Source organism: Salmo salar, chromosome 11, assembly GCF_965601325.2.
Source record: "Salmo salar chromosome 11, fSalSal1, whole genome shotgun sequence".
Taxonomy (NCBI): Eukaryota; Metazoa; Chordata; class Actinopteri; order Salmoniformes; family Salmonidae; genus Salmo; species Salmo salar.
The window spans coordinates 105,060,491-105,074,110 of NC_138301.1; the positions used below are offsets into that span (position 1 = coordinate 105,060,491).

General features: G+C 42.0%; 2 protein-coding genes across 2 annotated transcripts; one reads left to right on the top strand and one right to left on the bottom strand.

Moving 5' to 3' along the window:
- The first annotated feature begins 494 nt into the window (after positions 1–494).
- LOC106563496 (peptidyl-prolyl cis-trans isomerase FKBP2) lies at positions 495–7,404 on the top strand. The gene is made up of 6 exons (XM_014129146.3): positions 495–622; positions 1,087–1,244; positions 2,712–2,824; positions 3,015–3,061; positions 6,526–6,561; positions 6,688–7,404. The coding sequence occupies exons 2-6, from the start codon at positions 1,089–1,091 to the stop codon at positions 6,747–6,749; spliced, it is 414 nt and encodes a 137-aa protein (XP_013984621.1). The 5' UTR covers positions 495–622; positions 1,087–1,088; the 3' UTR covers positions 6,750–7,404.
- A 1,453-nt stretch (positions 7,405–8,857) lies between these two features.
- On the bottom strand, positions 8,858–11,828 carry LOC106563497 (protein phosphatase 1 regulatory subunit 14B). The gene is made up of 4 exons (XM_014129147.3): positions 11,297–11,828; positions 9,541–9,624; positions 9,294–9,326; positions 8,858–9,094 (listed from the first exon to the last, which is right to left on the bottom strand). The coding sequence occupies exons 1-4, from the start codon at positions 11,489–11,491 to the stop codon at positions 9,008–9,010; spliced, it is 399 nt and encodes a 132-aa protein (XP_013984622.1). The 5' UTR covers positions 11,492–11,828; the 3' UTR covers positions 8,858–9,007.
- Between the last annotated feature and the right edge of the window lie 1,792 nt (positions 11,829–13,620).

Below are 13,620 nucleotides of genomic sequence, written 5' to 3' on the forward strand. Positions count from 1 at the left end.
GTAACCTACATTACAATGGATGGCTCTCATCTGAAGGGAGGCTAAAAGTGTCCAGGAGGACTTTCAGTCAATATACTGCTATAGATCATACACAGGTAATCACATTCCTGCATAGCTGCATTTTGTGTTTGTGTGTGCACGCATGTGAATGTGTGTGTGCACAACAGGGTGGTGGGAGAAGCTATAGGAGGACGAACACATTGTATTGGGTGGAATGGAACAGCGTCAAACATGTTTGATACAGTTCCATTCCAGCAATTACGATGAGCCCGTCCTCCTATTGCTCCTCCCACCAGCCTCCTCTGGTGTGCACGCATGAGTGTGTGTGATGATAATTGTGTGTCAAATGATCATTCAAAATTGTGCTCCTGTTTGTTGTTATTAATATAATGTAGCTACAACATAGCGGTCTGCTTTAGTGTCTTTATTCCATCACATACTTTGGCACTACCTGCCGGACAGTTTAAGATGAGCTATTTTCTCTGCTAGCTCTGAGAATGGACCAATAGCAGGACAGAAAATCATTGCGTAGACATATCTGGGACATTCATTCAATCACTCGGCTTCGGAAAATTTGGAAGCACACCGACCATCTTTTGTGTTTTATTAAATTAAAACGCTGGTAAGCTTCTTGAGAAATTATTAGTGACTAGCTTTTTGAAACGCATGAAGGCTCAATACATTTTTTGAGGAACCTAGCTAAAGTAATTGGCATAACGGATATCAGATACTGGCACAACAGATACTAGCTAGCTAACGTTCGCTAGCTAACGTTAAGATAACTAGTTTGCCCCAATCGTCAGGTTTGAGGCATATAGTTCTGTGTAGCCATATAACTATTAAACATATGTTTATGTTTTGATAATGACAATGAAACGTACACACATATACTCCCATTTATGATTGAATCACAAATAGATGTATATATGTAGTTAGCTCAGTTACACAGCTTCCATTTTATTTTTCCTATCATGCGCCTATTGATGATGACGTGTAGCAAGTTTATAAACTATGTTAGGTAGCCAGATGGAAGCCTATCAGATTTGCGTTTACTCTGTCTTACATTAACTCTCTCGTGTACCCCAGATATGAGGCTTTGTCTGCTGTTTGTGGTCACTCTGGTGTCGCTGGCTCCGGCAGTTCGCGGGGGCGACAAAAAGAAGCTCCAAATTGGTATCAAGAAAAGAGTTGACAACTGCCCCATCAAGTCCCGTAAAGGGGATGTGCTGAACATGCACTACATCGTGAGTAAAAATTGAGATGCTTCTCCATTTAGACACTGAATGAAAAACAACATGTCCTAAAGCAGTATATATTTTCATTTTAGGACAAGATGTACTGTTAAGGAGTGTAGGCTAGCTTTACTTGCCGCCTACTTTGACGTCTAAGAACCCATTATATGTAGGGCTGGCTCTGGCTGCCAAAACAGTAAAAAAACAACAGCCAAATACTTAATTTAAACGTGAATTGATTCTCATTTGCGGCAAGGTTCTAGAAACATAAAGCCCTCTACTTTCATATCACATCAAAATAATTGTACAAATGCAAAATATACACTTACTGTGCAGTGGCGGTCAGTGCTGTTTAAGATCCGATAAAAAAATTAAAATAATCATGAGCATGGCCGCCTTTCTATTACAGCATATTGGATGACTGTCATTCATATTCATTTCACCTAGTTCAATTTAACAGCGATAGGTTTAGGCTACTACTTAATACTCTGATTTTCCATATACCCATCATGAAGTTGCTACAACCTAGCCTACGAATGCAAGTTTACAATGTAGGTACATACAGATCTAGAGAGAAATTTCAGGTGACAGACAAACACATGGACAGACAGTGACACATTCAATACCGCCTTGCACACTGCCTGCATCTAGCTGATATAGGGTGTAATCAAAAGTCCAACAGTTGCAAACGAGAGTTTCGATAGGACAAATTCAGGTATGTTTATCCCAGTTTTGTTTTCCGTTTAAGAAATTGGTGGAATGAATACACCCCTGATCACGCATAAACACAGTTATATTTCATAACAGCCATGTTGTAGTCCTTTACATATCTAAGCACTCTCCTCCTCTCACATTTTACTTTTGCTTGTCGACTTCAATGCACAACACATCAGATGTATGTAACCAGAAGAAAAACCTTTTCAAACCATATCATAACCGCTACACACAGCCTACATCGTTGTTACCATATTAGCTAAAGTAACGTCATAGTCAACATAGCTAATAGAACTAACGTGTTAGTAAACTCGCTACAATCATGCAGTAGTGTACAGTCAGTAAGCAGCGGCAGTCAGTCAGTAAGCAGCGGCTACACCGGCGGCTTACCCTGACTTGGAAGAGTTCCAGTGTTGTGTTGGATAGTCATAGCCAGCTAGCTAACGTAGCATCCCTCTGTTTGAGCAGGGTGTTTGAGTAGGAAAAGCTAGCTAGCTGCAATTGCTAGCAAAGTAAGTGAAACTGAAAGTTTAAAAAAAATGGGCACAGCGACAGATTTCCACTGATGATTCGAACCAGTGACATTTGGTTACTGGCTATCTGTTAAACTATTATCTTGCTCTCTTTTGAAGTCAACTACTCACCACATGTTATGCACTGCAGTTCTAGCTAGCTGTAGCTTATGCTTTTAGTACTAGATTCATTCTCTGATCCTTTGATTGGGTGGACAACGTGTGTTTAGTCAATAACTGTGTTTGCCTGCAGGGAAAGCTGGAGGATGGAACAGAGTTTGACAGCAGCATTCCAAGGAACCAGCCATTCACCTTTACTCTGGGAACTGGACAAGTCATCAAAGGCTGGGACCAGGGCCTGCTCGGGTTGGTGCCTGTTTTTTACTTTCCCCCTGTTGACTACTAGTGTCGTCATGCACTTGTGAGGACTTACATTTGCAGACAGTGTCAAAACTATAGAGTGATGTTCTTTTGGATAAAAGGTGTAACAAAAACATTGATTTCTGACCCCTGCATGCAAGGTTCTTAATCCATCAATCCCACTTTCTCTCTTTAGAATGTGTGAGGGAGAGAAGAGGAAACTGGTCATCCCTTCAGAGCTCGGTGAGTTTGCCCACTGATACTTCACATTTCACCGTCCCAATGACCACTGATACTTCACATTTCACCGTCCCAATGACCACTGATACTTCACATTTCACCGTCCCAATGACCACTGATACTTCACATTTCACTGTCCCAATGACCACTGATACTTCACATTTCACCGTCCCAATGACCACTGATACTTCACATTTCACCGTCCCAATAACCACTGATTCTTCACATTTCACCGTCCCAATGACCACTGATTCTTCACATTTCACCGTCCCAATGACCACTGATTCTTCACATTTCACCGTCCCAATGACCACTGATTCTTCACATTTCACCGTCCCAATGACCACTGATACTGCACATTTCACCGTCCCAATGACCACTGATACTGCACATTTCACTGTCCCAATGACCACTGATTCTTCACATTTCACCGTCCCAACGACCACTGATTCTTTACATTTCACCGTCCCAATGACCACTGATTCTTCACATTTCACCGTCCCAATGACCACTGATTCTTTACATTTCACCGTCCCAATGACCACTGATACTTCACATTTCACCGTCCCAATGACCACTGATTCTTCACATTTCACCGTCCCAATGACCACTGATACTTCACATTTCACCGTCCCACAGACCACTGATAGTGCACATTTCACCGTCCCAATGACCACTGATTCTTCACATTTCACCGTCCCAATGACCACTGATTCTTCACATTTCACCGTCCCAATGACCACTGATACTTCACATTTCACCGTCCCAACGACAACTGATACTTCACATTTCACCGTCCCACAGACCACTGAATCTTCACATTTCACCGTCCCAATGACCACTGATTTTTCACATTTCACCGTCCCAATGACCACTGATACTTCACATTTCACCGTCCCACAGACCACTGATACTTCACATTTAACCGTCCCACAGACCACTGATACTGCACATTTCACCGTCCCAACGACCACTGATACTTCACATTTCACCATCCCACAGACCACTGATACTTCACATTTCACCGTCCCAATGACCACTGATACTTCACATTTCACCGTCCCAATGACCACTGATTCTTCACATTTCACCGTCCCAATGACCACTGATTCTTCACATTTCACCGTCCCAACGACCACTGATACTTCACATTTCACCGTCCCAACGACCACTGATACTTCACATTTCACCGTCCCAACGACCACTGATTCTTCACATTTCACCGTCCCAATGACCACTGATTCTTCACATTTCACCGTCCCACAGACCACTGATTCTTCACATTTCACCGTCCCAATGACCACTGATACTGCACATTTCACCGTCCCAATGACCACTGATACTTCACATTTCACCGTCCCAATGACCACTGATTCTTCACATTTCACCGTCCCAATGACCACTGATTCTTCACATTTCACCGTCCCAACGACCACTGATACTTCACATTTCACCGTCCCAACGACCACTGATACTTCACATTTCACCGTCCCAACGACCACTGATTCTTCACATTTCACCGTCCCAATGACCACTGATACTTCACATTTCACCGTCCCAATGACCACTGATTCTTCACATTTCACCGTCCCAATGACCACTGATACTTCACATTTCACCGTCCCAATGACCACTGATACTTCACATTTCACCGTCCCAACGACCACTGATTCTTCACATTTCACCGTCCCAATGACCACTGATACTTCACATTTCACCGTCCCAATGACCACTGATACTTCACATTTCACCGTCCCAATGACCACTGATTCTTCACATTTCACCGTCCCAATGACCACTGATTCTTCACATTTCACCGTCCCAATGACCACTGATTCTTCACATTTCACCGTCCCAATGACCACTGATTCTTCACATTTCACCGTCCCACAGACCACTGATACTGCACATTTCACCGTCCCAATGACCACTGATTTTTCACATTTCACCGTCCCAATGACCACTGATACTTCACATTTCACCGTCCCAATGACCACTGATACTTCACATTTCACTGTCCCAATGACCACTGATACTTCACATTTCACCGTCCCAATGACCACTGATTTTTCACATTTCACCGTCCCAATGACCACTGATACTTCACATTTCACCGTCCCAATGACCACTGATTCTTCACATTTCACCGTCCCAATGACCACTGATTCTTCACATTTCACCGTCCCAATGACCACTGATACTGCACATTTCACCGTCCCAATGACCACTGATTCTTCACATTTCACCGTCCCAATGACCACTGATTCTTCACATTTCACCGTCCCAACGACCACTGATACTTCACATTTCACCGTCCCACAGACCACTGATACTTCACATTTCACCGTCCCACAGACCACTGATACTTCACATTTCACCGTCCCACAGACCACTGATACTTCACATTTCACCGTCCCAACGACCACTGATACTTCACATTTCACCGTCCCAACGACCACTGATTCTTTACATTTCACCGTCCCAACGACCACTGATACTTCACATTTCACCGTCCCAACGACCACTGATACTTCACATTTCACCGTCCCAATGACCACTGATTCTTCACATTTCACCGTCCCAACGACCACTGATTCTTCACATTTCACCGTCCCACAGACCACTGATTCTTCACATTTCACCGTCCCAATGACCACTGATACTTCACATTTCACCGTCCCAATGACCACTGATACTTCACATTTCACCGTCCCAATGACCACTGATTCTTCACATTTCACCGTCCCAACGACCACTGATACTTCACATTTCACCGTCCCAATGACCACTGATACTTCACATTTCACCGTCCCAATGACCACTGAATCTGCACATTTCACCGTCCCAATGACCACTGATTCTTCACATTTCACCGTCCCACAGACCACTGATACTTCACATTTCACCGTCCCAACGACCACTGATACTTCACATTTCACCGTCCCAACGACCACTGATACTTCACATTTCACCGTCCCAACGACCACTGATTCTTTACATTTCACCGTCCCAATGACCACTGATACTTCACATTTCACCGTCCCAACGACCACTGATACTTCACATTTCACCGTCCCAACGACCACTGATTCTTCACATTTCACCGTCCCAATGACCACTGATACTTCACATTTCACCGTCCCAATGACCACTGATACTTCACATTTCACCGTCCCAATGACCACTGATACTTCACATTTCACTGTCCCAATGACCACTGATTCTTCACATTTCACCGTCCCAATGACCACTGATTCTTCACATTTCACCGTCCCACTGACCACTGATACTTCACAGGCTTCACCACATTACTGCTGATTGAATCTAGGTCATTTTTAATTTTATTGCACCCGCTTAGATTTATATAAACCCATCCATTATTACGCAAGATAAAAGTCCTGCCTTGTAGTCCATTTTCCTACACTCCCACTGTTCTGACCTCTCCATTCACATTCCTTCTTTTGTAGGATACGGAGACAGAGGAGCACCTCCTAAGATTCCAGGTATTTCGGATATTTCTCTAGGTCTCCCACTGGCTTGCTCTACAAGTCAGTCTCTGAGGTAACCATGTCTTTATTGTGAAAAGCTTTCCACCATATTAGTTTGTAACTACCCTGTGTCTCCAACAGGTGGTGCTACTCTCATTTTTGAAGTGGAACTACTCGGCATCGAGAGGAGGTCTGACTTATAGTGAACATTAACTTAAAACAAAATAAGCTGCCTGTTAGTGCTGTTTTTAAGTCACTGTGCCGTACCATAACTTCTTCCTTAACTCCTACTTACCCAAGACAACGTACAGGGTGACTGTTTCTCTTTACCATTAGTCGTTGCACTGAAATACTGTATAGTGCTAAAAGCTGTTGAAGATCCTACATAATATAGATACTATTCAACTATAGCTAACATATGTAACTGTGGTACTCCATGGTGAATTTGAACTCCAATGCCTTAAACATTATACATTTTTGTAAGCAAATAATAATTTTTAGTTCCGCATTCAAAGTTGCCCCTTCCATCATTCCAGTGTTATGTTTTTCTGAATGTGAGACCAACTAGCTCTTTGACTTAAATGAATCGTCATTTTTGAGTAATTTACTAGCCTGATAAGTGTAATTTACAGGGTACGTATCATGCTGAGGGAACTAGTCGAACAACACACATGCAACATGGTAGCACAAGATAAGCGATAGTGCACTGTTCAATGGGTTTTTAGGCTCTATTGAATGGAGTGTTTGTAAATGAATTTTAGTTCTGGAATTCCAATTTCACTTCATTGGTATATAAGACTTGACCAATGTTCATGTTTCAGTTTGTTTAAATTGATTAAAGATATTTGGATTTTCAAAGTGACTGCTAGTGTTTTTTTCCTGCAAGATATTTAGCTATAGTACATTACAATAACATCTAAAGTACACGCAAGTCAAAGTAGGTAAAACACGTATTGAATTTTAATAAAAATGTAACAAATTGTTAAACAGCACCATTAAGTATTGCTACATTACGTCACTACAGTTTTGCAATCACATCTTAAACACACACACCACAGATTATGCAGTTGCCTACTGTACCTCCAGCACTCTAAATGAACGCAGTACCCCAGTTCATGATTTGATTCAGTCTTCAACATGATGCAGGTTCTAGGAGATACACTGCGAATCTGGTAGTTAAAAGCCTGCCCAAAATAACATCTCAGTGGGGTCCAAAAGATTAAGGAATTCTAGTAATGAGGTGTACACACGCGGGCGCAGAGAAATGCAGGATCAATTGTCATACTTTTCAAAGACATTGCTTAATCCACAATAGTCAATACAATCATTGCTGTAGTCTTCTAAGGCCGAAGTCCTTTTCGCAGTGCTTACTGTATGGTTAATGACTACGTTTTTGGGGTTTGAGAAACAAGTAGAAAGGCCTTCGCGTTATATAGCTTTTTATCTACTTGGGTCAGGTCTGAGAAACAGACCCACCCTGTCATTCAGGCACCAGGGTGGAGGATATGGAGGGGAAAACAGTTTAACCATATGTTATAGTAGGACTCAAAAGCATTCACTGTAGTGACAGTTCATGTCATGGATTTAAATGGGCCCTAACCCTAATTTGCAAATGTTTTCCTGTGTTTTATAGAGTCAGTCATGCATTACTCCCAAAATGTATATTTAACAATAAATGTGTGCTATGAAAACGCGTAGACTACTGATGTTATTACAGTACCTTGTGTGGCATGCTGGTGTTTGTCTTTCATAACTGTCCACACTTGCTCATGTCAAAGGTATAACAAAGAAAAGCATAATGTTCACTCCCAGTAGTAGTGTGAAATGTTGAAAAGCCCTTCATGCTTCCCTTTCAAAAAAGATATTAGACAGATGATGACAGTGCTCGGCTTGAAATCATTACATAGACTTAACTACCGTTTCCCCAAATAAACCATTCTCGAGTAACACTTTGCTTCTCTATAAATCCTAGTTAAAATGGCATCGTAAAAATGACATGGCTCCAACTATTACCAACCAACGGTAGCTTCTATTTCTAGCTGTTACTATACATACAGTGATGTTGACTAATCAACTAACCAAACAGTTACATTTGTTGGACTGCATAAAGTTGCATCTGTCATGACTCACTATGAGCTGTCATGAGGTTTATGTACTTGTCATGCTTTGCTGGTGACTTATAGCTCAAGTTAAATGTTGTCATGTTCTTCCTCCGTGTCATCAGTTTATCAATGCTGTACTATATTCTGATATATGAACACTCATCACTTACTACTGTATATGTATAACATGATTATAAATCCACAACAAGTTTAAACAAAGACAGAGACATAGTAATCCCTGCTGGTTGATCTTCTTCCCTCTACCAATCCTGCTGATTGAAGGATTCTAGGTGCTGAGGGTTTCTAGCTGGGTGTCCCTGTGTAGAACTGAGTTATAATCGGTTGGGGTTGTTCTGAGGCTATGGAGAAGATTTTTCATTCTTTTTGGGCGGAGTGCTGAGTTTCTGCAGACCTTTAACTTTCTCTAGGAGAGCCGTGACAAAGTCCTGCAGTAAATGAACAATGGAGGGTGATGTGAGACTGAACAACTGTTATCATACATATTACTCATTTATTTGAGACACTCAGTCAAAACAATGGATGGGAAGTTGGTTCCAGACAGTTATTTTCTATTGATCTGTCACTCTAAATGCTGGGTTTAAAGCTTAACAGGAGCAGATAATCTTATTCTAATTTTGAACTTACATCTGTAGGTTTGTAACAGTCAACCAGCAAACCCTGAAAAACAGTAGGAAGTGAAAGAGGAAATGAACTCCATTAGAAGAGCCGAATCCTAACTTCAAATCCACATGGGTAACTGTTGTAAATGCATGTAATGATATGGCAGATTTCCCATCAAATTTTGAGATGAACCTAAAGTAAGAATTCAGCCCTCGATAAAAATGAACAATAATGGATTTGTATTCAATATAGAATAGGGTTTAGCGGTCACCTTGACCCTGGATGCCCGGTCTCCATCAGTGGGCATATCCAACAGCTCATCCACATCAATCTCCAACTCTGGAATCTCCTCCTCCTGAGAGAGGCAAAGGCAGTGAGAGAGACAGTGATGGTGACAGACAAAGACATAGACACAGAAAATATAGGGACAACAGAGAGGGGAGAGTAGAAAAAACTGTAATGAATATATCAGACAGCCTAATGATCAAACAACATATTTTTGCACAACAGTCTCACCTCTGAACATCCTCCATAGGTCCCTAATGCCCCTAGCTTCCTCCCTCTGCTTCTCAACACAACAGGATGGGCTGAACCCCCTATGTGGTGTGTACTGATAACAATACACACAGACTTCCTGATTGCTGTCTACTCAATTGAACATGACTGTTTAGAAGTAGCCATCCCTATAGAAATACATTACAATACAATCTCCTGTTAGTACATTGTATTGCTGTTTACATGCCTATAATCTACAGCCCAAGGACCTAGTCAGGAGGTCAAATAGTAGTTACAAGAGCCCACACTCACATAACATAGGCCAATCAGAAAACACTCAGCATCTCCTCTGACCCTGGCACAACCCTGAGGACCAGAGTTGCCTAAATCAAAACACTAATAAATCACATTCATATCTCCCACTATATGTCACCCTCTGCTCCAGCCAATGTCATTATTAGTCCAATTAGCACTTTACTAGTCCAGTTGGTCTCTCTGAGGACCATTTGACATAAGTAATGGTCAATGTCATTACACTCCAATAATGCGTGAAGTGCCGGTGCTGCATGTTACTTCTCAACCTATAATGTTAACCACGTTGTTCCCAACTTATCTGATGCACAGGTGCTGCTGCAACACTTTTATGTGAATAGTTCATGTGTTGTTGTGTGTCAAAACACCTGATCAATTCAGTGGTCAAGACCAGTGGTTCCCAACTCTGGTTCTCTAGTTCCCCCAACAGTACACATTTTTATTGTAGCCCCCTGACAAGCACACCTGATTAAACTAGTCAACTAATCATCAGGCCCTCAATGAGCTGAATCAGGCATGTTTATCCAGGGCTACAACATACATGTGTACTGTCGGGGTACTGGAGGACTGGAGCCAATGGACTCTAGACATGTCTAAGGGGTGCTGTAAAAATATGTTGTGTACAGGGGTCATTCATGAAGATGATCACCTCATACTTGTTCATGCAGAATACATCACAAACATGTCATGTAGTATGTGCCAACGCATTTCCATGGAGAAGCAGAGAGGGTGGGGTGGGATATCTATCCATAGTCAATGATATTTCTTCCTTTGTTAAAGACAACCACGCATTGCCATTATGTAACATTTGAAGTGGCCATCACATGCTAATCCAACAGAGTAGGCAGGCGGTACTGTAATTGCTTTGCAGGTGCAGTGGCCATAGTACTCAGTGCCAACCGGCCTATCCTCCTACTTATCAATACATTATGCACACCTTTTATTGAAACAGCACATTCTGTCCCTCGCTACCTGAGCAGACACCTAATTTATTCAATTGTTTAGTACAGTATTACAATTATGTGGCCACGCCCTACATTGTCTCTGTAATTCCCACTCATATTCTTTTTAAATATTATTGTAGCCCCTTGGTTTTAATATTACTGCAATCCTATAGCCTACATCAATCCCAATCAAGGTAGAGATCATTGAAAATAAAAATAAAAAACGAATGGGGAAAATTCTACTGCAAACAAATAATAGATTGTGTCATTGCCTACCTCACAGTCGTATAAATCCGTTAACTGCTCAATTATCCACTCCTCCAAATTGAGTCGCTTCCTCAGCTCTTTTCTATCGTATTTCACGGTTACCCGGCCTTGCTTCTGGACGACTTCTGAATCCTCGGTACCGGGAGGCGTTTGGAAATAAACCCGCGCTTGAGCGGTTGAGTCCTGGCTTGTTAACGTCGCCATTGTCCTATGCCCGTTTAGATAAGACCGGTTCGAAATTAGATGCGGTTATTCGACGTTTATTTCTTATCAGCAGTTTAAATACTGGGTATGCAATACGCTATTGTTCTCTCTGACCGAAGTTGCATTGTATTTTCCAAAATTACTGAGATACTCATTAAAATAATTTAAACTACAATACTCACGCAAATACTTCAAACAGATTAAATTACAATTATCGATTACAAAAGATTACAGGCAGGTAAAAAATAAGTGAGCATTCAGCACATTCACCTCCTTCAACTGTAGGCCTACAGTCCTATACTGGTATAGGCTAAATTGTTGCACAGTCCAAATCCGGTATTAGGCCCTGTCACTTGGTACATTCTAACAACACATCGTTATTTACCAAGTTAAATATAATATGCATTTAATTGTACCTGCACCCGACAAAATTCTTATAGATAAATCACATGGAAATAACTCTTATGTAATGCATCATTGTTGACTCCCAATCGCCATATTTCTATTTTGGACTATCCCATGTACCAAATGTCAATGATTATGAATCATGCACCTTTACTTCAGCTTTTTATGGATAGGCCACGCCATTGTGACCTATATTGCATTCGGAAAGTATTCAGACCCCTTGACTTTTTTCACATTTTGTTACGTTACAGCCTTATTCTAAAATTGATTACATCGTTTTTTTCTTTCATCAATCTACACATAATACACCATAATGACAAAGCAAAAATAGGTTTTTAGAAAGTTTGGCAAATGTATAAAAACAAGAAACCTGAAATATCACATTTACCTAAGTATTCAGACCCTTTACTCAGTACTTTGTTGAAGCACCTTTGGCAGCAATTACAGCCTCAAGTCTTCTTGGGTATGATGCTACAAGCTTGGCTCCTGTATTTGGGGAGTTTCTCCCATTCTTCTCTGCAGATCCTCTCAAACTCTGTCAGGTTGGATGGGGAGAGTCGCTGCACAGCTATTTCCAGGTCTCTCCAGAGATGTTCGATCGGGTTCAAGTCCGGGCTCTGGCTGGGCCACTCAAGGACATTCAGAGACTTGTCCTGAAGCCACTCCTGCTTTGTCTTGGCTGTGTGCTTAGGACAGCTGTCCTGTTGGAAGGTGATCCTTCGCCCCAGTCTGAGGTCCTGAATGCTCTTGAGCAGGTTTTCATCAAGGATCCTGACTAGTCTACTAGTACCTGCCGCTGAAAACATCTCCACAGCATGATGCTGCCACCACAATGCTTCCCCGTAGGGATGGTGCCAAGTTTCCTTCAGACGTGGGGCGCTTGGCATTCAGGACAAAGAGTTCAATCTTGGTTTCATCAGACCAGAGAATCTTGTTTCTCAGGGTCTGAGTTCCTTTAGGTGCCCTTTGGCAAATTCCAAACGGACTGTCATGGGCCTTTCACTGAGGAGTGGCTTTCGTCTGGCCACTCTACCATAAAAGCCTTATTGGTGGAGTGCTGCAGAGATGGTTGTGCTTTTGGAAGGTTCTCCCATCTCCACAGAGGAACTCTAGAGCTCTGTCAGAGTGACCATCGGGTTCTTGGTCACCTCCCTGACCAAGGCCCTTCTCCCCCGATTGCTCAGTTTGGTCGGGCGGCCAGCTCTAGGAAGAGTCTTGATGGTTCCAAACTTCTTCCATTTAAGAATGATGGAGGCCACTGTGTTCGTGGGGACCTTCAATGCAGAGTTTTTTTGGTACCCTTCCCCAGATCTGTGCCTTGACACAATCCTGTCCTTTGACCTCATGGCTTGGTTTTTACTTTGACATTCAATTTCAACTGTGGGACCTTATATAGATAGGTGTGTGCCTTTCCAAATCATGGCCAATCAATTGAATTTACCACATGTGGACTTCAATCAAGTTGTAGAAACATCTGAGTTGTCAACTAATGCGAATTCAACATGAAATCAACCAAACATTTCAACCTGTCATTGGATTTAGGGGTGGATCGAAATGTACATAATTGTTACCTGAAGGAAATTGGGGAAGGGTCATGCTTTTTCAATTTCAGTCAAGGGGAGTGTTTAGTATTTTTTTGTATCTAGTCCAGGGGAGGGTCATGCAATTTGTAATTGATGAAATTTCAATATTTGTCCGTTTTTTCGAATGAGTTGCTTAATAGG